Source organism: Nyctereutes procyonoides, unplaced genomic scaffold (assembly GCF_905146905.1).
Source record: "Nyctereutes procyonoides isolate TBG_1078 unplaced genomic scaffold, NYPRO_anot_genome, whole genome shotgun sequence".
Classification (NCBI taxonomy): domain Eukaryota; kingdom Metazoa; phylum Chordata; class Mammalia; order Carnivora; family Canidae; genus Nyctereutes; species Nyctereutes procyonoides.
The window spans coordinates 16,735,962-16,761,600 of NW_026575134.1; the positions used below are offsets into that span (position 1 = coordinate 16,735,962).

The following is a 25,639-nucleotide window of genomic DNA, read 5'->3' on the forward strand; positions in this document are numbered from 1 at the left end:
CTTGTTTTTTCTTTTTTATTTAAAAAATTATAAAATTCATGCTGACAGTTAAAAAATTCAAATGGTAGAAGGTGTACATAGGAAAGCTCCTTCCTTCATCCCACTCCCAGAAATCAATCTCTCTGGATATAAGCATAAATAGTTTTCATTTAAAAAAAAACCCAGCCATTTCCTGGATGCCTTTCCACATGAGCACATTCAGACTCCTTATTTAAGATGAGAGAACTGATTTAACCAGTTGCCTATGGACGGAGTCACACGCTGCATCTTCAGAGGCTGGCCTACGGAAAGGGAGTGGTGAGGGCGAGGAGACACATGGACTCAGAATAAACTCTCATGATGAGAAGAGACTTTTGGAAGCAGTATGGCTGGGCTGGCCTGCGGCCCTGCAGCAACCACCCAGTCACACATGAAGGCAGGTGACAGCACAGCACTTCCAAGGACGCAAGGTTAGCTGACATGTAAATAAGGCAACTGTCGCGTCACATTAAGGAAATAATTGAAGTAATCTTGGCAAACAGCAAAATGAAAAGAAAAGGGTGTTAGAAAAAGCTCTTCAGTTCATTTGGTATCAATCAAATGGTTCAAAACTGGCTCAAAATAAGCCACAAGACCATGGCAGGTTCTAGCTGGGTTAATAATGAAATGTGGTATTTACTGTTTAAGATTCTGCAGCTGGCAGATGAAAACTAGTCAGAACCTGGGTATGACTGTTACCTTTTCCTTCACGTCTGCATCATGGTGTTTGGCTAAGGCCCTCATTTTCTGGGCACACTCTTCTCCATATAACAGGAAGAACAGGGAACCTTTAGGGAAAGTAGGCTGAACAGCTAAAGAACCTTTTTCGAGGCAGTTGTTTATATTCTGAGATAGCGTCAGGACTCGAAGAAGAATCTCCTTTGCCACGTGGCCGTCATAAAGGGAAAGGAATGAGGAATCCACCTGCAAGAGGAAACCAGGAGTATTATTTTAATAAATAACAAAAAGATTCTTCAGGTATATTTTTGCATTTTAAAACTGTATCAAATACATTAAAAAAAAATCTGGTCATAGAAAATTATCCCTAAAATCCTCTAATCTAAATGTAAAATATGAGGCACCCCTACACTATACGCTAATGGAAAAAAGGTCTGTTTTAGCTAAAAATAGGATTCTCTTGGGAGTGCTAGAAGGCAGTCATTTGGAAAAATACCCACATCCTTTTAAGGCCCTCCTAGTCTCCCTGGGGATCATGGATCCCCCAGAGCTGTCCTGTGTGGGCGCAGAGCTGGGGCACCGGGACGAGCCGCTCAGTCCAGCAGGTCCCGCCTTCACAGAAGTAGAGGCCTGTTCTGTGTCAGTACCACCTTCGCTTTCTTCAAAAACACTTATCACAGCTTTTAATTATTGTGTTCGTTTGTTACATATTTTTTTTTTTGTCTCTTTTCATAAGCTCTGTGAGGCCCAGCACTGTGTCATGTGTGCTCACTGGTGTGTCCTGGCATTCGGCTCAGTGTGTGGCACATCCATCAGTAAAGACTAGTGTCTGAGCAGACGTGGAAGACGTATGTGAACACGTCAAAGGGAAAAGGTATGGTCACATACGTGTGGCCCAAAGTGGATCAACAGAACAATTATAATTTATTGTTGCTAGGGAAGACTTTCCCAAAATGATTCTTTAAAATATGTTTGTTACAGACAATTTAGGAAATTTGTGTAGACAAAAAGAACCAAAACAACAATAACAAACCCCCCTGTGCTCCTCACTGATAGTCTGTTAATATTTTGGGATAAATCTTTCTATATCTGTCCAAATCCATTTATTTTTGTATACTTATAAAACAAGTATGTGAGCTACTTACTTGGGCACCAAGTAGTACCTCTGTCATGGCTGGATTTTCAGACAAATTCACAAGCAGTTTCAAAACTTGAACCTGAAATAAGAATCATACGGGTTTATTTCAGACCAGCGAGCATGGATTTGCTCTCCCCGGCACCCTGTTCTCTTAGCGTGTCCACGTTTCAAAGTCCTGCCTGGGCTTCACGGTCTGGCTCAAATTCTCTACCCCATGGAGCCCTCTCCTCTACAACACTGGCACACAGCAGGGTTATTGAAACTAAATTTCCAGCTACATTATTAAGGGAGAAGATGGTGAGTATCTCAATGTCCACCCGCCTCACCCCTAAACCGTTACATAAATGATCTTTATTACAATTACTGGTAAGTGAAATATGATCTTTGGAACAAAAAAGGAATCTCTCAAAGCTCAGTTTATTTCTATTTAAAGTATGGAAATTTTGGAACAGTCTGGTTACCAAGACTAGATAAAAATATGGCTCTTTACTTTTTAGTAGGTTACTATGAACCTTTGAGCTTATCTTTTTTTAATGTGAAAAATGTTTTAAAATCTTTTTTTTTTTTAAATTTTTATTTATTTATGATAGTCACACACACACACACACAGAGAGAGAGAGAGGCAGAGACACAGGCAGAGGGAGAAGCAGGCTCCATGCACCGGGAGCCCGACGTGGGATTCAATCCCGGGTCTCCAGGATCGCGCCCTGGGCCAAAGGCAGGCGCTAAACCGCTGCGCCACCCAGGGATCCCTAAAATCTTTTAAATAGGCAGTGACATAAATAATTGGCAACAAATGTTAACTTAGAGCTGACTAGCTAAAATATCTGCATTCCTTTCACTTATAATCAGTCAGTGCAGTAGCCCCCCTCATCTGCAGGGGATACATCCCAAGACCCCCAGAACATGCCTAAAACCATGGATAATATCCAGCCCCACATACACTATGCCTTTTCCTATACATACATACCTATGATAAAGTTTAATTTATACATGAGGCACAGTATGAGATTAAAAAAAGTTATATAAATACAGTCTTGAAATATCCTATTTAGTATATGTGTTGCTGAAGGGAGCACTCTCTCTGAAAACACCTTATTCTTCTATACTCACCTTTCTTATGAGATGACAAAATGCCTACGTGACGAAATGAAGGGAGGTGAATGACACATGTTGTAACATGGCACTAGGCACTTCTGACCCTCTGACAGTAAGCCTGAAGGATCACTGCATCCCAGCTGCGGCTGACAGCAGGTAACAAACCATGGAAAGTGGAACCATGGATAAGGGGTTGGGGAGACTGCTGTCATAACATTTAAACTGAATTCCTGTTTAGAGACGAAGGTCATATAAAGCTGTACTTTATACAAGATACCTGAAATTACACAAACTGAGAAGCGAGGAGGGACAGATGTGCTCCCTACTAGACCTGGAAAGGATCCCAGACCTTTATTTCAGAAAACTTTTTTTTTTAGACAAAGGTCTTGTGTATTTCCGATAGAACATTTTTAAAAAGATTTTATTTATTTTTAAAAAGCTTTTATTCATTTAAAAAAGATGTTTTAAAAAGATTTTTTTTAATTTTTTTTAAAATATTTTTTTTCTTTATTTATTTATGATAGTCACATAGAATGAGAGAGAGAGAGGCAGAGACACAGGCAGAGGGAGAAGCAGGCTCCATGCACCAGGAGCCCGATGCGGGACTCGATCCCGGGTCTCCAGGATCACGCCCTGGGCCAAAGGCAGGCGCCAAACCACTGCGCCACCCAGGGATCCCAAGATTTTATTTTTAAATAAAAACTACAGATAAAACTTTTTATCTTTAAAAAATAAAAATTTTTTAATAAAAGATTTTATTTACTCATGAGAGACAGAGAGAGAGAGGCAGAGAAACAGACACAGGCAGAGGGGGAAGCAGGCTCCATGCAGGGAGCCTAATGTGGGACTCAATCCCAGGATACACCCTGAGCCAAAGGCAGACGCTCAACCACTGAGCCACCCAGGCGTCCCATTATTTTTAAATGTATTTTTAAGTAGCCCCAGTGTGGGGCTTGAACTCATGACCCTGAGATCAAGAGTTGGATGCTTAGTCAACGGAGCCACCCAGGCGGCCCTCCTAGAGAACATTTTTCAAAAGGATAGAAAAGCACAAAGGAAAAAGGAAATTGCCCCCCTATTTCCATGACCAAAACCACCACTTAAGTTTTGTTATTTTTCTTTATGGCCTTTTTATACACCTATACTGTATCTCACATATTCCTTGGGTCATGTTGTATATACTAATTTTTTAAGGAGGATAAAAGGCTTTGCTTAAATTTTTTTTATCAGCCGTTTAAACTTTTTTTTTTTTTTTTTATAAATACATGGCCATGATAAATTTCAAACTGCAGAGGGAAACAAGGATCAAAATAAAAGCCACCATCCTGTCTGCCTGTCCCGCCCCCTCAGCAAAAACTACTGGTAACAAGTTTCTTGTGTAGGTAGGGATCCTGTTTATGTTTTTCAAATATACATACTTTATAAATTCTAGCCTCTTAAGGTAACAGAGGAAAGAACTTTTGACCATTACGCAGATCAGGTCTGGCCTGACTGGCCGCCAGCAACAATAAGCGTAAGTTTTAGGAATAAACACTTGTCCCCACTGTCAGTGATGTTTTATTAAGAAAACAGACAGGAGTTCTGAAACAGGAAGGTCCCAAACCTAGGAAATAAGTCTGAGGTCAGAATCCATTAAGGCCTGAGTGGCCAACGAGGGCAAGTTTATAACCAGGGAACAGTAACAGCAAAGCTAGTTAGCAGCCTGAATTAAAATTCCACGTTGCTAGGCTCTGGAAGGGAGTGAACCATGAGAAAATAATTTACAGAGCACAATTACAGATTAAATAGCTGCAGGTGTCCTTTGCTTTTCAAATGTTTGCATTACATCACTTCGCTTTTTATAGAAGACCTACATTATTGGTACCTATTTCCACTAACCGAAACAAATCCAAAGAGGATTTTCGTTTTTACAAAAAAAAAAAAAAAAAGAAAAAGAAAAAGAAAGAAAGAAAAAAGAAAAAACACAGCGCTGGGTGTTTGTTTTGCAGCAAGCGTTAAAAGGGGCAATGCGCAGTCCAGAAACTACACTCAGCATTGGGCAGCCAGAGCTTCGAACTGTGTCTGTGAACATCTGTGCTATCTTGATTTAATTTGTGCATCGGTTAGCAAGAGATAGGTTCCAAGCTATCAGAAAAATCCGAGAGAGGTTGGGGGGGCGGGGGAGGTGTGTCTTGAACGCTCAAAAAATAACTACCGGTAATGCTCCATATAAACTACCGGTAAGCACTGCTCCACACCATTTTGGCTCAGGAAAGGTTTCCTAGGAATGCCCTACTTTCAGATGGGGGTAGGGGGATACCTGTCTGTATTCTGGTTTGAAACATGTTAAGTCCTCTCTTATCACATGTGCCATCTTGTGGTGACTCCATGACATTTCTTTTAAGCCACTGGTTTTCTTTGCTCTCAGTGCAGATTTAACAAGAATTATCTGTGTTAATCTTCCATTATTTGTATTTGGTTAGGAATCAGTGTTGTACCCAAAGGATGGTTATGGTAAGGTGAGCTCTCTTAGTAAAAATAAGATTTCTAAAAAATCAATTTTGGTGGTAATTTACTGAGAAAATATCTAAAATGGGTACATTTTCTCACAAATGGATTACTATCCAAAAGTTCCTTTGTAGGTTGGAAATTTACACTTATTTTTTGTGGACAATGTTATAATTGGTGGTCAGGTTCCCAGACAGACCAAAAAAGCAACATTTCTATCCCAGAAATGCTGTACTAGGCAGTGGAATGGAAAAACAAAACAAAAATAGAACATGCTATTGTGGTGTGAGTCATATTCTAAAAAGTCATAAAATATATTAAAACACAGACCATGTCTGAGACGGATCTCTACAGCCCCAAGGCCAGACTCGCCTGGCTTGGAACTCCTTGTTCTTCCTGAAGTTTTGGGTAGAGCTGCTGCAGACACAGGCAGAGGAGAGATCTGTCCTGTATTTGCAATACTCTAAGGTAGAGGGAAGGGGTTCCTTGAGGCCTCAAAGGCTGGAAGTTACTTTGTTCTACTGGAAAGAGATGTTGATGCGTGTGTGCATTTTAGAAATTGCCTATGGATGGAGCATATTTCGAAAATATTGCTAAGAATATTATTACATTTAATTCTGAATGCCTTTGGGTACGCTTTAGACCAGATCTAAGTAACTCTGGTTACTGGAAATGTGGAAAGGCCAGAACAAATTTTAAAAGGGCTACAGTGAGGCTGTCTTGGAATCCCATTTGATAACTGTAGAAATAACTTCAGTGATGTTGAATATTTGGAGTAGGGCTTTACATTTGGTCCTTTGAAAATGCTCGTGCATTTTTCTCTCAATTGTGCCAGAGAACACAGACCAATATAATAAAACGCTGATGATCAACCCAACTAATCAGAGCCTTTGATTACTCTACCTTTTTTATTTTATTTTATTTTTTTTATTTATGAGAGAGACACACACACACAGAGGCAGAGACACAGGCAGAGGCAGAAGCAGGCTCCATGCAGGGAGCCCGATATGGGACTTGATCCCCGGTCTCCAGGATCACCCTGGGCTGAAGGTGGAGTTAAACTGTTGAGCCACCTGGGCTGCCCTACCTTTATGCTATTTATGCTATGTTTTTATGCTATTTCTTAAAAAATGGCATTTGAGAAAAATGCCCACAAATATGAGAGGTTTACTTTCACGGGATGTCTCCTGAGATCCTATTTAATTAGGTCAATCTCTGTTGCCTTCTACCTCTGTATAACTGATCAAAATCAACCACCCAGACATCCATTATTAACTTAAAAGTGGTTTTCAAAATATTTTTCAGCAAATAATGACTAAATCAAAAGAATGTTTCTAACTGCAAGGTGAGCAAAAAAAAATTCAATTAACCAGCATTATTATCTCTCAAAGATTCCTTTTAATCAATCATGTATAATTCAACCTGGTGATGGTGGGGGAAGCCCACTACATCTTGTCAGTAAAAGGTAAACTGATTTTCAGAAAAGCAAACAAATGACAATCTACTGATAAATGAAACAACACATTTTCACAAACGAATTTTGAAACGCATACTTGGGAATAAAAATAATTTACTTTCTTAAGCTCATGAAAAGGCTTTTAATAAATGTTAACTGAACTTACTCTTTTTTTTTTTTTAAGGGATACTAAAGATAGGGGACTCAGAAATTTAATCCTCTCTTAATAAGCTTGATGCAATAAGCTCTTAATAAGCTCTCTTAATAAGCTCTTTGCACTTTCAAGCTGCTTCATTCGTACCTTGGTGCTTCCATCCCCCGTAAGCAACACGTGGAACAGGTCTGTGACGTAATCAGTAAGCATGTGCTGGTGGTCGTTGGTCACGGTCATGTTTGTTAATAGTCTCAGCCCAGCCAGCTGCACGGCAGAGTCCAGGGGACCAGAGAGGACATCCTTACAGACTTGATTGACGTATACCTGGGAGTGGGGAGGGAGTGAGCATCTTAGAATCTCTAAAAATTCATCTTTGAAGCAGTAACTTTTCTGCACGGCAGAGAAGGGCAGTTGTTCATGGGGAGGCTGGATCCTCAGAAAAGATGGCTTTCCAGCCCTCCAACTTTGGTAAAAAAATTTTTTTTTGAGCTACCTTTGTTAATACCAGGCAATGTGTGAGCATTTTACAAATACGCTTCACTTACTCTATAACACAGCTCTAGTGAGGTAGGTGTTGTTAATGGCCATTTGACAGACAAAGACAAGTCCTCAAAGAACTTAGATCAATAATCAAGCCAGCGAGTAGGGAAGCGATGTCCAATTCCAGAGACCATGCTCCCAACACCAGTGGTCTCTCAATTGTGGGGGGCCTCCCATCTCAGGCTTCCTTTCTGTGTCAGCTGGTGTGGACACATGAGGATGCCGGGGAGACCTGTCTGGCCATCCTGCATCACGCTAAACACATTCACAACACGGTCTAGGAGCTGCATCATGTTAGAAGTAAAGAATAGGGCGATCGAAGTGAAACAATTTTTTTCTAGGGTTCTATCAAAAGTAAGCAGAGGCAAAATTGTCTTTGGCCCAATTTTCTTATTTACCTGGGTACATCTGAATGAAGTGCTCCTTCCTGATGCTGTAACTGCCACTGGCAAAACGTAATGCAATGCCGGTACCACTCCAATTTCAGACATGCTAGAACTAAATGCACCGTGATGGAAAAGTTTCTGAAACTGCTTTCTATTTCTGGCCAGGATCTTTCCAGCTTGGTAAATTATGTCTCAGATAATCACTATTCACCTAACTGAAAACTCCACCAGAAATTCTAACCGATAAGAAAAGTTTCCTAGTATAAAATGCTAATGACCAATTGTCCCATAAGCCAGTATTAAGTTAAAAAAAAAAACCCCAAAGTATCCACGTTACCATAGAAACCAGAGTAATGGCAGAAAAGCAAAAGGGATTAAACGACTTGTGTTGACAGATGAATAAATAAAGCGAATGTGGTTTGTATATACAACAGAAAATCATTCGGGCATGAAAAGGAAGGACATTTTGCCATTAGCAAGAAATGGATGGACCATGAGGGTATTAGGCTAAGTGAAATAAGACAGGAAGACAAATACTGAAGATGGCACCTATATGTGGAATCTAAAAAAGGTCAACTCACAGAAACAAGAGTGGCATGGTGGTTGCCAGGGGCTGAGGGATAAAGGAATTAGTGAGATTTTGGTCAAAAGGTAGAAACTTCTAGCTTTAAGGTAAGTTCTGGGATATAATGTATAGCAGGGGGACTGTATTATATACTTGAAAGGCACTAAAAGAATAGATCTTAAACATTCTCACCAGGTTGACAAAAAGGTAACTATGTGAGGTGATGGAGGTCTTAGCTAACACTATGGTTTTCCCTTTCATTTATAGTAAACCTACCCATTTATGATTTCAGGTAACTTACCTTTATCTTGACTTGATTTTCAACATTCACACTCAGGTTATTCAACGCATTTAAAGCTTTCTCTTTAATGCTGTGGTTGGGATTGTTGATTTTGCTTCCAATGATTGGAATACCACCCAATTCACGTATAATGACCTAAGAGGGGAAAACACAGGACCATCACTTCAATATGCACCCCCTTCATCAAATTTTTTGCATCCACAAATACTGATACAAATTAATGACTCTTTGGAAACACCTTTCCTATGCACAATCTGTAATTCTTATTTTTTTAAAAATTACTTTCCATATTTTAAAGGTAAAGAAAATAGATTGAAAATAAATTAAGATATGTAATTATTTAAAAACTGTAACTTGAAGATCTACGATGAAGATTTGTACAGCTACTAAAATGAACTCAAAGCAATTTGCAAACATGATTTTACTTTGAAATAAGATATGACTTAATAAGATATGAAATAAGATATGACTATAATAGAAAATTATAGGCACATTTGGAAAATTAGGATACTAAAGTAATGTTTTGCTAAAATGTATTTTTTGGAATACAAATCCCTGAAGATAGTAATAGTCGTTCCATTAAAAAAAAAAAAAAGGAGATTCCACAGTTAATTAAGTAAGTTAGAGAAACTCTGGGCATAGTAAGTGTAGACACTTAATATAGTGAAGGATCCATTATGCACTGGGGATCTCCAAGAGCTTTTCCATGAAGTATACACAAAAGAAAGGGTCATTTTTCAGTGTGTCTGTGTGTGTGTGTAGGGGAGAGGAAACCCCTATTAACATCTTGAAGAATTAGAGTTCTACACAATCTGGGAAATGATGCCCAAATTTTCCAAGAAAAAATAATCTGGGGATTTCTCACAATTGGTTGCAAGACTATGCTACTCTGTGCCTTTGGCCCCAACACTGGATGATATTTTAATTCTTACAAGAAAAATAAGCTGAAAATTACTCCTGTCAAAACAAAACATGGCCTTCTATGAGAAAAAGAATGAAAGAGTATCATGGTGTCATCTGCTCTTTACCAACAGCCCCAAACTCTACCATCAAGAGTGGGCTCAGCATTAGGACAAAAAAACAAAAAACACCTTTGCTGTGCAAGTTGGGCTCTTCCTGAGGATTTGTGATCACTAGAAATTTTTTTTTTTAAGATTTTATTTATTTATTCACAAGAGACACAGAAAGAGGCAGAGACACAGGCAGAGGGAGGAGAAGCAGGGCTCCCTGCAGGGAGCCCAATGTGGGGCTGGATCCCGGGACTCACCCTGGGCTAAAGGTAGCCACTCAACCACTGAGCCACCTGGGCATCCATCCCTGTAATCACTAGAAATCTAACTGTTTTTTGACTATAAAAGCAGATCAAGGCACTATGATTTCTGACAAGGAGCACGGACCCCCATCACCCAAGAAAGCACTCGTTGGAACAGTGGCTGTGTGGATCCACTCCCACTATGGTTTGTTTCAGAGGGATATTAAAACTATGGCATCAGAAATAGCTCTGGAGGCAGCCGCTTTCTTTCTATCCCTGTAATGAAAACTTCTTTGCGGCCAGAGAGACAAAAAACCAGGACACAAAAAGACACAGGGATAGGGATCCCTGGGTGGTTCAGTGGTTTAGCACCTGCCTTCGGCCCAGGGCATGATCCTGGAGACCTGGGATCAAGTCCCACATTGGGCTCCCTGTGTGGAGCCTGCTTCTCCCTCTGCCCGTGTCTCTGCTTCTATCTCTTGTGAATAATAAATAAAATCTTAAAAAAAAAAAAAAAAGACACAGGGATAAGCAAGAGCCAAGAGATGGCGGGAGAGCGAGCCCTGGTAACGTGGTAACGCTCTCAGTAACTTCAACTGTCTTCACTTGTGCCCAAAGCCAGTGCTATGCTTGGATGTACAAGTTAACGGAGCTCAGTATTTTCCCTTTTGGGTTTAAAATAATTTAAGATGGGTTCTGTCACTTGCAACTGAAAGAATATGAGTAATCAACAGATATTCTTTAAATTCCCCCATAAACCTCAAGAGCTTTACTGTAAGCCTTGCCACACTGGAAAGTATTTGAAACAGAGTATAAATTCAACCTCATTTTGTTTCCATGACAAAGTCAGCGAAAGGCATTAACTGAAAATCATTACACATTTTTTTCTGACTTTTTCTCCATAGGGATAATGGGGAAAAGGAAGCATTTAAATTGAGCTCCTTAGACTTGGCGTTAAGACTCTACTGGTAGAAGCTGTCTACATGCTTAGTGGTTGTCAGTGGCCCAGGGCCCAGCATCAGAACCATGCCCCCAAGATCTACATACCACGAAAAGTATATACTTGATGTTAGCAATGCTGTCAGTAATGCTTGCTGAATTTTCAAGAATTAAAAAGGCCATGCAATGCTAAGTGGGGAGCAGATAACACTTACCACAAATGTGATGCCTGTGACCAACCTCATAAGGATCTAGAATCCCAGTAACACTCATGTCCCTATTTGGCTGTGCTTTTCAGAAGTAAACAGACATTATGCTGTAGCTACACATCCCCAAACCATATAGATGAGGAGAGCGAGGTACTGGGATTAAGTACCTTACCAGGGTCACAATTAACTGCTACTGTGTAAGGAGTTACACAGGAGGCACCCATTCTGAAACTAGGTACTTACTTGGTTAGCTGAAAAGGCTGCATTGTTACCCAGAGTGACCAAAGCTTTTTCAATAATTACAGGATCATCAGTTGACTCAAGCAGGTAGAGGAGTTTCTGGAGCTGGTCAACATTTAGGACATCATCGTATGAACCATTGATTAAGTCTTCTGCAAAAGAACAAAGTTATTTAAAATCAATATGAGATTAAAAAAATTTTTTTAACAGAGTGCATAAGTGTATGAGCCGGGGTTAGGGTGAAGAGGGAGGAGGAGCCTGACATGAGGCTTGATCTCATGACCCCGAGATCTGGACCTGAGCTGAAATCCAGTCTGACACTTAACTGACTGAGCCACCCAGGTCCCCCTAAATTTTTTTTTCTTTAAAGACTTCATTTGAGAGAGAGAAAGAGAGAACATGAGCAGAGTGAGGACGGGCAGAGGGAGAAGCAGACTCCCTGCTGAGCCTTATACAGATACTTGACCCCAGGACCCTGAGATCATGACCTGAGCTAAAGTCAGACACTTCACCAACTGAGCCACCCAGGTGCCCCTAAAATTTTTATTTATTTATTCACCAGAGACACACAGAGGCAGAGACACAGGCAGAGGGAGAAGCAGGCTCCATGCATGGAGCCCGATATGGGACTCGATCCTGGAACTCCAGGACCGCACCCTGGGCCTAAGGAAGGTGCTCAACTGCTGAGCCACCCAGGTGTCCCTAAAAAAAAAATTTTTTTTTAAACAGTATCGAATGCACTCTGATGCCAGGCACAGTTTTAAGCACTTCATATGTTTTATCTTCAAGTAACCTCTGGAGGAAGATATTTTTTATAATTCTCAATTTACAATTTATGGACTTATTATTATTATTATTATGTCCAAGGCTTATGGACATTAAGAAATCAGCCAGCAGGGGCACCTGGGTGGCTCAGTTGATTAAGCATTTGACTCAGGGTTGTGAGTTCAAGCCCCACATTGGGCTTCATGCTCAGCATGGAGCCTATTTAAAAAAAAAAAAGAGAAAGTAATGAGCCAATGGTCACTTGGTACACTTCTCTCTCAGTAAGGCACTGCAATGCTTGACCATTTTCTGTCTCTTTTAAAGACCAGGTACTTGCATCCAAGGGAACACTTGCCTGGAGGCACAGTTTTTCATTAAGGAAATGGATTTGCATTAAATGGACTTTTTCTGATCACAGTGTTCAGGCTGGAGAGAACTCCATGAGAGTAGTCATGTTGGTAGGGTGGCGTTTTTGTTTGGTTGACGTGAACGTGGTGTGATGACTGGGCTGCTAGAATAACAGCCCTGCTGGGGGCAGAGAGAAAAGCAACGCTTTCATTTTGAGTAAATGCCAGAGCAGTCAAATGCTGGATCTGGTCACTTCTGGTCACTGGTCAATTCTAAGTCACTACTCAGAATTTATAGCTTTACTTTTGAGGGAAAAAAAAAAACTATTTACAGAAATTACCACAGGAAAAACAGAAACAATTTTATAACCCCATCATTGTGTTATAAACATAGAACAGGATTCCTGAGAAATGAAACTAGGATTACATGTTAGACAATGCACCGTCCACAGAACACTGCCTGGGGAGGGCGGCTTACAACAGTGGGTGCTATATGATGTCGCAGCTGCACCTTTTCTTAGTCTTCTTTCTTTCTTTCTTTCTTTCTTTCTTTCTTTCTTTCTTTCTTTCTTTCTTTCTTTCTTTCTTTCTCTCTCTCTCTCTCTCTCTCTCTCTCTCTCTCTTTCTCTCTTTCTCTCTCTTTCTTTCCTATCTATCTATCTATCTATCTATCTATCTAATCAGATTACGTATCTGAGTGAGAGCGCCCATGGCGGGATGAGGGAGAGCCAGAGATCTCAGGACCCAGAGATCATGACCTGAGCCACCCAGGTGTTCCTGTGCTTCTATTTTTCAAATACTGAATTATTAAAGGTGGTTATCTTTGGGCATTGGATTATGAATGACTTATTTTCTAACCTGTGCTTATGAGCACTTTATTTTTTTACAATAATTACATATTACTCCCGTAATGAAGATAATTAAGTATACTGCTTAAAGATGAATCACCGACAAATATGATGGAAAGGGACAAGTATACAGATTGTGGGAAACAGTAAGTGCTATGTCCACCTGAGAAAGCCAAATAAGAAACCTGTTCGGAAAATTTAAAAGCTGAAAAACCAGCTCCTAAGTTTTATACTTAGGGCCTCTGGACTATGCTTTTACTCCTGAATCTATTACCTGCCTCATTTGCACTTTATAAAGCAATATTTCACTCCCAAGAGATTTGAAAAGTGAAACAATGACAAAAACAGATTTTTAGAATGGAAAGAATTTGGGGGGGGGGTGTTCATCCAAATTTCTCTTTTTACACACCAGGAAACTGAAGGCAGGATTAAGGATTTGCCTGAAGCCACACATGTAGTTAGTAGCAAAAACCAGAGAAAGGAAAATACAAAGTGCAGGCAAGTCACTCAATCTCTTTGGGGTCTCGGCTTTCTCAGCTATTAAAAAAAAAAAAAAAAAAGAAAGGAGTCGATCTAAGACTGTAACTGGTTCCAAAGGTGCCTATGCACCTTTCAAGTTGTGTGATTTGGTACACATATATGTGGCAGAAAACAAAAAACCGGATTAAAAAGTGGGCAGACTACTTGAATAGGCATTTTTCCAAAGCAGACATACAGATGGCCAGCAGGTCCATGAAGAGCTGCTCAAAATCACTAATCATCAGGGAAATGCAAGTCAAAACCACAGTGAGCTATCACCTCACACCTGCCAGACTGGCCATTACCAAAACCACAAATAACAAGGTTGGTGAGGATGTAGTGATAAGGGGACCCTCATGCATTGCTGGTGGGAATGTAAACTGGTGCAGCCGCTATACACAACAGTCTGGAGAGTCCTCAAAAATCTAAAAATACAATTACCATAGGATCCAGCAATTCCACTTCTGGGTTATTTATCTGGAGAAAATGGAAACATTAATTTGAATAGAAATACACGTACTCCTTTCTTGCAGCATTTTTTATAATAGCCAAGGTGTGGAAGCAATCTAAGTGTCCACTGAATAGGTAAAGAAGTAGTAGTATAGGGCAGCCCGGGTAGCTCAGCAGTTTAGCGCCGCCTTCGGCCCAGGGCGTGATCCTGGAGACCCAGGATCAAGTTCCACGTCAGGCTTCCTGCATGGAGCCTGCTTCTCCTCTGCCTGTGTCTCTGCCTCTCTCTATGTCTCTCATGAATAAATAAAATAAATAAAATATTAAAAAAAGTAGTAGTATATATACACAATGGAATATCATTCTGCCATAAAAATAAGTGAAATTTTGCCATTTGCAACAACATAGATGGACCTCGAGGGTCTTATGCTAAGTGAAATGAGTTAGAGGAAAACAAATACCACATGACTTCACTTATAGGTGGAACAAACAAAACAAAAACCAGAAACAGACTCATAGATACAAGAAACAAACCGTTGGTTACCAGAAGTGGGAGGGATTTGGGTGCAGGAGATTAAGAGGTACAAACATCCAGTTATAAAATAAATAGATCATGGGAATGTATAGGAAGCACAGGGAAAGTCATCAATAGTATTGTAATAATTTTTTTATGACAGATGGTAACTAGAGTTATCATGGGGATCACTTTGTAATGTATAAAAATAACAAAAAAGTTTATCAGAAAGAATAATATTCAAATGTCCTTTTATTATGAGGTCATGTGTTTTTACTTTTAATCTATTAATGCTATAAATTACATTATTATATTTCCCAATATGAATCTTCCTTATGCATCCACTTGGCCTTGTGTATCACTACTTTAATGCCCTGATGGATTTGATTTGCTAGTATTTTACTGAAATCATTATATCTTATTCATAATTGAGACAGATTTATAGTTTTTTCATGTTCTCCTTATCAGGTTTTGGTATCAGGTTGTTAAATAAATGAGTTTGCTACTATTTCCATCTTTTTCAGTGCTCTCAAACAGTCTTAGCAGTAAGGAATTACAATTTAAGTTGAAGACCAAAAAAAAAAAAAAAAATCACTTGGTTCTGGTTTGAGATGGCGACACAAGAAAATCCTGAACTGACCTCCTCACCCAGACACACTGAATCTATAGTTACATAGAGAGTGATTCCCTCTGAAAGAAATCTAGAAATGAGGAAAAAAAAAAAAAACCACACTAAAACTGGTAGAGAAGATGAAACACAATCTTGCCATAAACACCAGCCTCACTGCAGCAACACACCAGCAGGAGGGAACTCACAGCTCCAGCTTCTCCCTGAGGAGAAAGGGCTTTGGACCCCACATCCCGTGTTCCAGCTTTTAAGACTTCTACCTGAGATATGGACTTCCAACATCTAGCTTTGAAAGCCAACAAGTCTTGCATCCACTAGACCCCCCCAGGCTACGACAAACTGAGAGTTTTTAAAGGGCTTGAACATGTGAAGCACGGCTAACCCCCTGGGGCCAGCAGAGGCATAGACTGAGGCCTCTTTGCTTATCTTCATAACTGCAAGGCAGCGTGAAGGGCAGGCTTCTATTTTAACAAACGTCAAGGGATGGACAGCAATACTCTCCAAAGATGGGGAAGCTGGATGGGCACCACCTTTGCACTCTCCCTGTGCCTCATGCCAGGTTGCTATTATCTCCCAGAAAGGAGCCCTTGTTTTTGTGGATGCTACCCAAGACATGCCCTTGACGACCTGGCTCTGGCAGCCAGCAGGGCTTGTGTTCACAGGTTCAGTGGGATGGTAGCAAAGAAGTAGTTCACAATCAGCCATCACTCCAGGGCTCAGTTCGGAAGGTTCAGACAAACACCCCTCTCTGTCTTCACTGACAGGTATACTTCCACACTTTAAAAGCTGCTACCTGAAGGTCTGGCTTCTAATCAGCCTCTGTCTAAGCACTGAAGGAGATCCTCCCCTTTAGGACACTGATGGGTCTTGGCACACCCTCAACTATTAAAAACAGACTGCCTGGACAATCACAGAGTTTGGAGAGATGATCAAGAGCTGGGAACAGGTAAATAGTAAGGTTCATTCCCCACATGGCACTGGACAGAAAAATGTAAGAAAGTACCAAGGAGAAGTCACAGAGCTGAAAAATATCATAACTGAGCTGAAAACAACAACAAAAACAATCTATTAGAGGGATTCAACAACACACTAGATGAAGCAGAAGAATGGATCAGTGAACTCCAAGATAGGGCAGGAGAACTCATCCAATCAGAGCAGGTAAAAAAAAAAAAAAGTGAAGATAGCTTATCGGACCTATGGGATAACAACATCAAGTTAACAAACATTCGCATTATAGGGGTCCTGGAAGGAGAAAATAGAAAGGGGCAGAAAATTTATTTGAAGAAATAACTTCTCTAACCTGGGGAAGGAAACTGACATCCAGATCCAGGAAGCAAAGAGAGTTTCAAGTAAGAGGAACTCAGGCCCAGAGCAAGACACATTATAATAAAAATGTCAAAAGTTGGGGAGCTCAGTCAGTTAAGCACCTGATTTCAGTTCAGGTCATGAACTTGGGGTCCTAGAATCGAGCCCCATACCTGGGTCCACGCACAGCAGAGAGTCTGCTTCTCCCTCTGTCTCTGCCCCTCCTCCACTCATGCTCTCTCTCTCAAATAATACTCTAACTGGCAAAACTGTCTTTCATAAATAAAGGAGAGAAAGCATTTTTAGATAAGCAAGAGCTGAAGGAGTTCAGCACCACTAGTCTGGCCTTTTAAGAAATGTTAAAGGAATTTCCTGAGGCTGAAACAAGAGGGTTCTAATTAGTAGTAGGAAAACACAATCAAGTGTAAATCTTGCTGGTAGAGATAAATTCATAGTTAAGTTCACAATAGTATAATGATGGTGGGTAAATCACTTTTCTTATAAATCTAGTATGAATGCTAAAAGTCATTGTAAAAAATAGCTATCAGTACAATAATCTGTTAAGGGATACAGAAGACAAAAAGAAATATAAATTGTGATATCAGAAATATAAAATATGTGTATGTGGGGGGGAGTAAAATGTAGAGTTTTAGAATGCACTCAAACTCTAGTTATTATCAATGTAAAACAGACTGTTATGAGAGGTTTTACGTAAGCCTCATGGTAACCAGAGAGCAAAAACCTATGGTGGATAAACAAACATTAAAGAGAAAGGAACCTAAACCTACCACTATCATCAAATCCCAAAGAGAGCAAGAGAAGAAAGGAACAAAGGAATTACAAAATAGCCACAAAACAATTAACAAAGTGGCAATTAGTTCATGCCTACTGAAAATTATTTTAAATGTAAATGGTGTAAATCATTCAGGCAAAAAGCCCAGAGTGGCTGAAGGGATAAAACTAAAACACAACAACAACAACAAAACAAAAAACGAGACCCAATTCACATTCTGATTCTGGTCACCCATTATAACATATGGTGAGTGTTTCCAGAGCACCAAGCAATTCTTGGACACCAACTGGTTCTACAATTCAACTCAATTCTGACACGATCCACCGCATCAGATCCCACAGATTCCGGCCTCAGCCCCTCAAAGGCTGCCCCCCCCCCTCACTTTGCATGCCAGGGGGTAAGGCCAAGTTGTCCCCAGTGCTTCTGATCAACTAGGTATAGATCAGAGATTTCACCAGCCTCCACGTTGGTTGCAATTAATTTGCTAGAGCAGCTCGCACAACTCAGAAAATTTTACTTACTAGGTTTATTGTCCTCTAATTTTAGTATACGGGCTGCAAACTGAGCACAGTTTATTATCCTCTAATCACATGCTTGACTCCCTGGCTACAAGACCCCATCCCAACGGACTTTCCAATAGTTACCATTAACATAACAAAAGATACCTTTATTGTTCACAGCACTTAGAAAATTCTGAAGGTTTTAGGAGCTTTGTGCCAGAAATGAGGATGAAGAATTATCGTATTCAAAATCACAATGTAACACTAACTACCTGCTGTCAAGAGACTCACTCCAGTTTTATGGATACACCTACTGAAAGTGACTGCAGTGAAAGGAGAGAAAAAGATATTCCATGCAAATGCAAACTATAAAAAAAAACTGGGGTAGCTATACTTATATCAGACAAAATAGATTTTATTTTAATTTTTTAAGATTTTATTTATTTAAGAGAGAGAACGGGAGCAAGCACGAGCATGGGCAGGGGGAGGGACAGAGAGAGAGAGAGGGAGAAGCAGAAACCCGCTGAGCAGGGAGCCTTATGTGGGACTTGATTCTAGCACCCTGAAATCACGACCTGAGCTGAAGACAGACACTTAACCAACTGGGCTGCCCAGGCACCCCGAGACAAAATAGATTTTAAAACAATGATTCTAATAAGAGACAAAGAAGATAATTATATAATGATAAAAAGATCAATCCAATAAGAGCATATAACATTTGTAAATACGTATGCACCCAACACGGGTGCATCTAAATATATAAAGCAAATATAATCAGACATAAAAGGAGAAGTAGACTGCAAGACAATGGTAGGAAACTTCAATACTTCACTTTCATCAATGGATAGGTCACCCAGACAGAAAATCAGTAAGGAAACATTGGATATGTTAGACCAAATGAACTTGATACAGACATTTACAGAACATTCTATTAAAAGCAAAATAAGATGTTCCTCTTAAGCACACATGGGACATTCTCCATGACAAATCATACAGGTCACAAAATAAGTCTTAATAAGCTTAAGAAAACTGAAATAATATCATCCATCTTTTTCAACTATAAGGTAGTGAACTAGAAATAAACGACAAGAAGAAAAATGGAAAATTCACAAATATATGGAGATTAAACATGCTACTGAACAATCAGTGAGTCACAGAAGAAATCAAAGGAGAAATAAAAAAATATCGGGACAAATGAAAATAGAAATGCAACATACCAAAACTTATGGAGTGAAGCAAAGACAGTTCTAAGATGGAAGTACACAGTGATAAATGCTTACATTAAGAAACAAGCAAGAGGGATGCCTGGGTGGCTCAGTGGTTAAGTGCCTGCCTTTGGCCCAGGGCGTGTTCCTGCGGTCCTGGGATCGAATCCCACATCAGGCTCCCTGCATGGAGCCTGCTTCTCTCTCTGCTTGTGTCTCTGCCTCTCTCTCTGTGTCTTTCATGAATAAATAAATAAAATCTTAAAAAAAAAAAGAAACAAGAAAGATTTCAAATAAACAACCTAACTCTACACCTCAAGGACCCATAAAAAGAACAAAGCCCAAAGTCAGAAGGAACAAAAGAACAAAGATCAGAGCAGAAATAAATGAAATATAGAATAGAAAGAAAATAGATCAATGAAGCTAAGAATTGGTTTACTGAAAAGATGAACAAAATAGGCAAACTATTAACTGCACTTACCAAGAAAAAAAAGAGAGGACTCAATGAAATGTGAGGTGAAAAAGAAGACATTACAATTGATAACACAAAAATACAAAGGATCTTAAGAGAGCATCGGGAACAATTATATGCCACAAATTGGATAATCTAGAAGATATGGAAAAATTCCTAGAAATATACAACCTACAAAGACTGACTTGAAGAAATGAAAAATCTGATTAAAAAAAAAAAACAAACCTGATCAGAACAATTACTAGTAAGGAGATCTAATCAGTAATCAAAAATCTCCCAACAAACAAAAGTCCAAGACCCCAGGGCCTCACTAATGGATTCTACCAAATTCTTCAAAGAAGGATACCAATCCTCAAACGCTTTCAAAAAAATAGAAGAGAAGGGAACACTTCTAAACTCATTTTACAAAGCCAGTATTACCCTGATACCAAAATCAAAGACACCATAAGAGAGAAATTTACAGGCCAATATCCATGATGAATACCTATGTAAAAAGCCTCAACAAAATGCTAGCCAACAATACATTAAAAACCTCATACAGGGATCCCTGGGTGGCGCAGCGGTTTGGCGCCTGCCTTTGGCCCAGGGCACGATCCTGGAGACCCGGGATCGAATCCCACGTCGGGCTACCGGTGCATGGAGCCTGCTTCTCCCTCTGCCTGTGTCTCTGCCTCTCTCTCTCTCTCTCTCTCTCTCTGTGACTATCATAAATAAATAAAAAAAAAAAAAAAAAAAACCTCATACACCATGATTGAGTGGAATGTACCCTTCGGATGCAAAGATGGCTCAACAGCTGCAAGTCAATTGGCAGGATACACCACAGTAAGGAGATGAAGGATAAACATCAGGTGATATTCTCAACAGATGCAGAAAAAGCATTTGACAATATCCAACATCCATTCATGATAAAAACTCTCAACTAAGAGGATGTAGAGGGAATGTCCCTCAATATACTAAAGGCCATAAAGGACAAACCCACAGCTAACATCATACTCAATGGTGAAAAACTGGAAAGATTTTCCTCTAAAATCAAGAACAGGACAAGGATGTCCTCTAGTCAACATAGTACTGGAAGTCTTGGCTAGAGCATTTAGGCAAGAGAAAGAGATAACAAACATCCACATCAAAAAGGAAAAAGTAAAATTCTCTGCAAATGACATTATATTAGGTAGTGAAAGCCCTCAAAACTCCATGAAAAAGCTGAGAATAAACAGGTTCAGCAAAGCTGCAGAATACAAACTCAATATAAGAAAGTGAGTTGCATTTCTATACACTAATGACATACCATCAGAAGGAGAAATTAAGAAAAACAATTCCATTTATTTATTTAAAGATTCCATTCATCCATTCATGAGAGACACAGAGAAAGAGAGGCAGAGACACAGGCAGAGGAAGAAGCAGGCTCCATGCAGGGAGCCCAAGTTGGGACTCGATCCCGGGCCTCCAGGATCACGTCCTGAGCTGAAGGCAGTGCCAAACCACTGAGCCACCCAGGCTGCCCCACAACTCCATTTACAATTACATCAAAGAGAACAAAATACCTAGGAATTAATTTAACCAAGGTGGTGTACAGACCTGTACAATGAAAACTGTGACACTGATGAAAGAAATTGAAGAAGACACAAATAAATGGTAAGTTATTCATACTCGTGGATTGGAAGAATATTATTAAAATGTCCATATTACCCAAAGCAACTTAGAGATCCAATGCAATCCAAAATTCCAATGGCATTTTCACAGAAATAGATCAAACCATCCTAAAATTTGTATGGAACGACAAAAGACCCCAAATGGCCGAAGCAATCTTGAGAACAAAGCTGGAGGCATTATGCTCCCTGATTTCAAAATACATGACAAAGCTACAGTAATTAAAACTGTAGGGTACTGGCATAAAAACAGACACACAGATCAATGGAAGGGATAGCACAGAAATAAACCTATACATGTATTATCAATTAATTTATGGCAAAGAAGATGAAGAAATACAATGGGGAAAAGACAGTTTCTTCAGTAAATGGTGCTGGGAAAACTGGAGAGCCACATGTAAAAAAAAAAAGGAAAAAAAAAACCTGGATCACCATCTTAGATCATATACAAAAACCAACTCATACCAAAGCCTTGAACATACGATTTCAAACCATCAAACTCCTTGACAAAGGTTCTTGCAGGATTTTTTAGATTTGACACCAAAACCAAAAGCAACAAAAATAACAAGTGGACTATATCAAATTTAAAACTTCTGCACAGCAAAGGAAATCATCAATAAAATGAAAAGGCTACCTATGGAATGGGAGAAATTTTTCCCATATATCTGATAGGCAGTTAATATCCAAAATATATAAAGAACTCATGCAACTCAACAGAAAAAAACCCACCCAAATAATCATTAATAAATAAGCAGAGAATCTGAATAGCTATTTTTTCCAAAGACATATAAATGTCCAACAGATACATGAAATAGTGCTTAACATCGGTAATCATGTGTAAAATGCAAATCGAAATCACAATGAGGTTATCACCTCACACCTGTCAGAATGGCTAGTATCAAAAAGATAAGAGATAACAAGCATTGGTGAGGACGTGGAGAAAAGGGAACCCTGCTGCACTGCTGGTGGGAATGTAAATTGGTGCAGCCACTGGACAGTATGGAGGTGTCTCAAAAAATAAAAAAAATAGATCTACCACACGGTCTAGCAATTCTGCTTCTGGGTATTTATTTGAAGAAAAATTGAAAAGACATAGGCATTCCCATGCTCATTGCGGCAGTATTTATAATAGCTAAGACACAGAAACAACCTGATAGATGAATGAAGAAAATATAGTGTGTGTGTGTTGTGTGTGTCTATATATAGCCCCCAAAAAGAAGGATATCCTACCATTTGCAACAACATGGGGGCGTGGACTCTGAAGGCATTACTCTAAGCGAAACAAGTCAGACAGGAAAGAAAAATAAACACTACATAATTTCACTTACCTGTAAAATCTAAAAAAAAAGAAAGAAAATGAAAAAAAAAAAAAAAAAAAAACCGAACTCAAATACAGGACAATCAGCAAGTAACACTGTCTTGTATACCTGAAAGTTGCTGAGAGAGTTTTCATCACCAGCTACAAAAAACCTGGAACTATGTGAGGTGAGGCATGTCACCTGAACTTACTGTGGTGATCATTCTGCAATATGTACAAATACTTGGATCAAATCCAACCAAATATATTTACCTTATATATACTGATATCAAATAAAGGTACATAAACATGTATCAAATCATTATGTTGTATGTCACTAATACAATGTTATATGCCAAGTATATCTCAATTAAAACAAAAAAGATCATCTGAAATCTAAGGATGCTGCTGCAAAAAAGGGTACTTGTCAAGTCTTCCAAGATAAAGGTGTGCAGCTTCAGGAAGAGGGGACCAGGAGCAGCCTCTTTGTAGGACGACTGACCTAACGTAACTTAAACTGGTAAAATTAAGCTTAAGAATAAGACTCTGTCAGTGTTCACAAGGTTGAGTCAGTATAAACAAGAAGGTACCCGAACCCAGAAATCTCTCACACAAAGACAACAAATTAGGCTTTGTAAGTAAAGGTAAATAAAAATCTTGTTTTGAAATTGCTTTTTGTGACAAAAGGCAAAACAGACTTTTTCCTCACTGTTTTCTTAGAGTATTTCCTTGAGTAAACTTACACAGTCGACCCTCGAACAACAAGGGGTTAGGGATGCCAACCCCTGAGCAGCTGAAAAATCCATGTGTAACTTGGGACTCCCCCCAAACTTGAGTAAGAGCCTGCCATTAACTCGAAGCCTTACTGAAAACAATGAACATATTTGGTATATGTCTTATATAAGGTATTCTTACAATAAAATAAACTAGAGAAAAGGCAATGTCAAGAAGAACATAAGGAAAATACACTTACAGAACTGTGCATATATTGAAAAAAAAAAATCTCGTGTAAGTAAACCTGCAGTTTAAACCCCTGTTGTTCAAACGTCAGCCAGAACTGTAAATCCTCTGTCTCTTTGATATAAATGGCATTTAAAAAATATTTTATTTATTTATTCACGAGAAACACAGAGAGGCAGAGGAACACACAGAGGGAGAAGCAGGCTCCATGCAGGGAGCCCCCTGGGGGACTTAATCACAGGACCCCGGGGTCATGACCTGAGCTGAAGGCAGGCGCTCCACCACCGAGTCACTCAGGTGCTCCAAATGACTTTTAAAAAGCTAAGTAGCCGTCTTGCCAGTTTACATGCAAGAAAGTCTTTCTTAGGGGCTTTTGGGGTCATCTATGTGAAATGTAAACATCAAAAGATGGAGCGCAGACCCCTAAGTTTAGCGTTGCGCTGGCTCCACGTGGTAACCACCTGCTCATCATAAAGATCCCGAGAAATCTTATTTTCCTCTGGATCAAGGCGATTAGCTAACAGCGATAGCCACCCCGATTACCAGCGAATTTAGGATGGACTCTGTGTGAATGGTGCTGTCAAGCCCTCTTGAGGACAAGTTCCTGTTTATCTTCAGAACATGCAGATGACACGAAACAGACTTTATCCGCCAGATACCCGAAGGGGTGAGACGTGTGTCTTCTCAATCCCATCAGCTGATCGCCTGTGATGGGCACGGCAATCAGGAGTCGCGCTTATTCAACAATAAGGCTTTAGTTCTTTCCTCCATTTGTAGGGAGGAGTTTCTTGGTTGGCATCCGTGACCCGCACTATCCAAGAACACCCAGCAAATCCTCGGAACCCCGATGCACCACCGGCTTTGGGGCAGCAACCACCCCGGCGCTGGGTCGCGGGGGGTCGCGGGGGGGGCGCCCCCAGCTCCCCGCGCGGGCAGCTGTTTCCATCCGCCGGCCCAGGGCCTCCGCAACTTCGCAACCGAACCGCAGGGAGTCCCCGGGCCTTCCTCCTTCCGGGGCGGCCGCAGGCACCACCGCACCTGCCGCTGCGGGTCCTGACGCCCGGGCCGCGCGCGGGTCAAGGGCCGGGAGCGGCTTTACCCTGAGAAACCACCCAATCCTCCGCGGGGACGCCGCCCTCAGCCAGGAAAATCCGGGCGTTTTCACCCCGGGATTTTGGACGAGGTGGACGCAGGCGGAAGCTCAGAACCCCACCGAGGGGGCCGTCGTCCGTGCCCCTGCCCCCCCCCGCCCCGCCCACCTGCCGGGCACCCCGCGGCCTCACCTGCCGAGCGCGAGGGGCGCAGCCGAAGCCCGCGGGCGCCTCGCCGCCGGCCCCGCGCCAGCTTGTAAATGTAGTAGCAGGCACCGGCCCCGAGGACCAGGCCCGCCGCCACCCAGCCCACGTCCCGGGCGCCGCCCATGCTGCCCTGGGGCCGGGGCGCTGCGCTGGGCCTGGCGCGCGAGGCGGGGAGCAGCGGATCCCGCCACCGCCGCCGCCTCAGCGCCGGCGCGGGGAGGACACAGGAAATGGGGCCCGAGCCCCGCCTCCCGGAAATGGCCCTGCTGACACGGAGGGACCGCCCACCGCGCCCCGAGCGGCCCGGCGGGGCGAGGGGCGGGGCCGGAGCGAGGGGGCGGGGAGGAGGGCGGAGCGAGGGGCGGAGCGAGGGGCGGAGCGAGGGGCGGAGCGAGGGGCGGAGCGAGGGGCGGAGCGAGGGGCGGAGCTCCGCGAGGAGGCGCAGGGACCGCGCGCCCCGAGGGGACTCACTGGGGGCCGCGGTCCCCGTCCGGAGGCGGGCTTCCCCTCGCTCCCGCCCGGGCTCGGGCCCGCCTCCCCGCCCGGCGGCTCCCCTCGGCTCCCGGCGGCGGGGGCGGGGGACTCCGGGGCCGCGCCCGCCCCGCCCCGCCCCGCGGTTGCCGGGGCAACG

General features: G+C 41.4%; 1 protein-coding gene across 1 annotated transcript; it reads right to left on the bottom strand.

The window, feature by feature from the left end:
- Nucleotides 1-25,238, bottom strand: ARMC10 (armadillo repeat containing 10). Its single transcript, XM_055300996.1, has 6 exons — nt 24,994-25,238; nt 11,465-11,613; nt 8,822-8,956; nt 7,177-7,353; nt 1,842-1,913; nt 1-942 (listed from the first exon to the last, which is right to left on the bottom strand). Exons 1-6 carry the CDS (start codon nt 25,130-25,132, stop codon nt 694-696), a joined length of 921 nt encoding a protein of 306 aa, XP_055156971.1. The 5' UTR covers nt 25,133-25,238; the 3' UTR covers nt 1-693.
- Between the last annotated feature and the right edge of the window lie 401 nt (nt 25,239-25,639).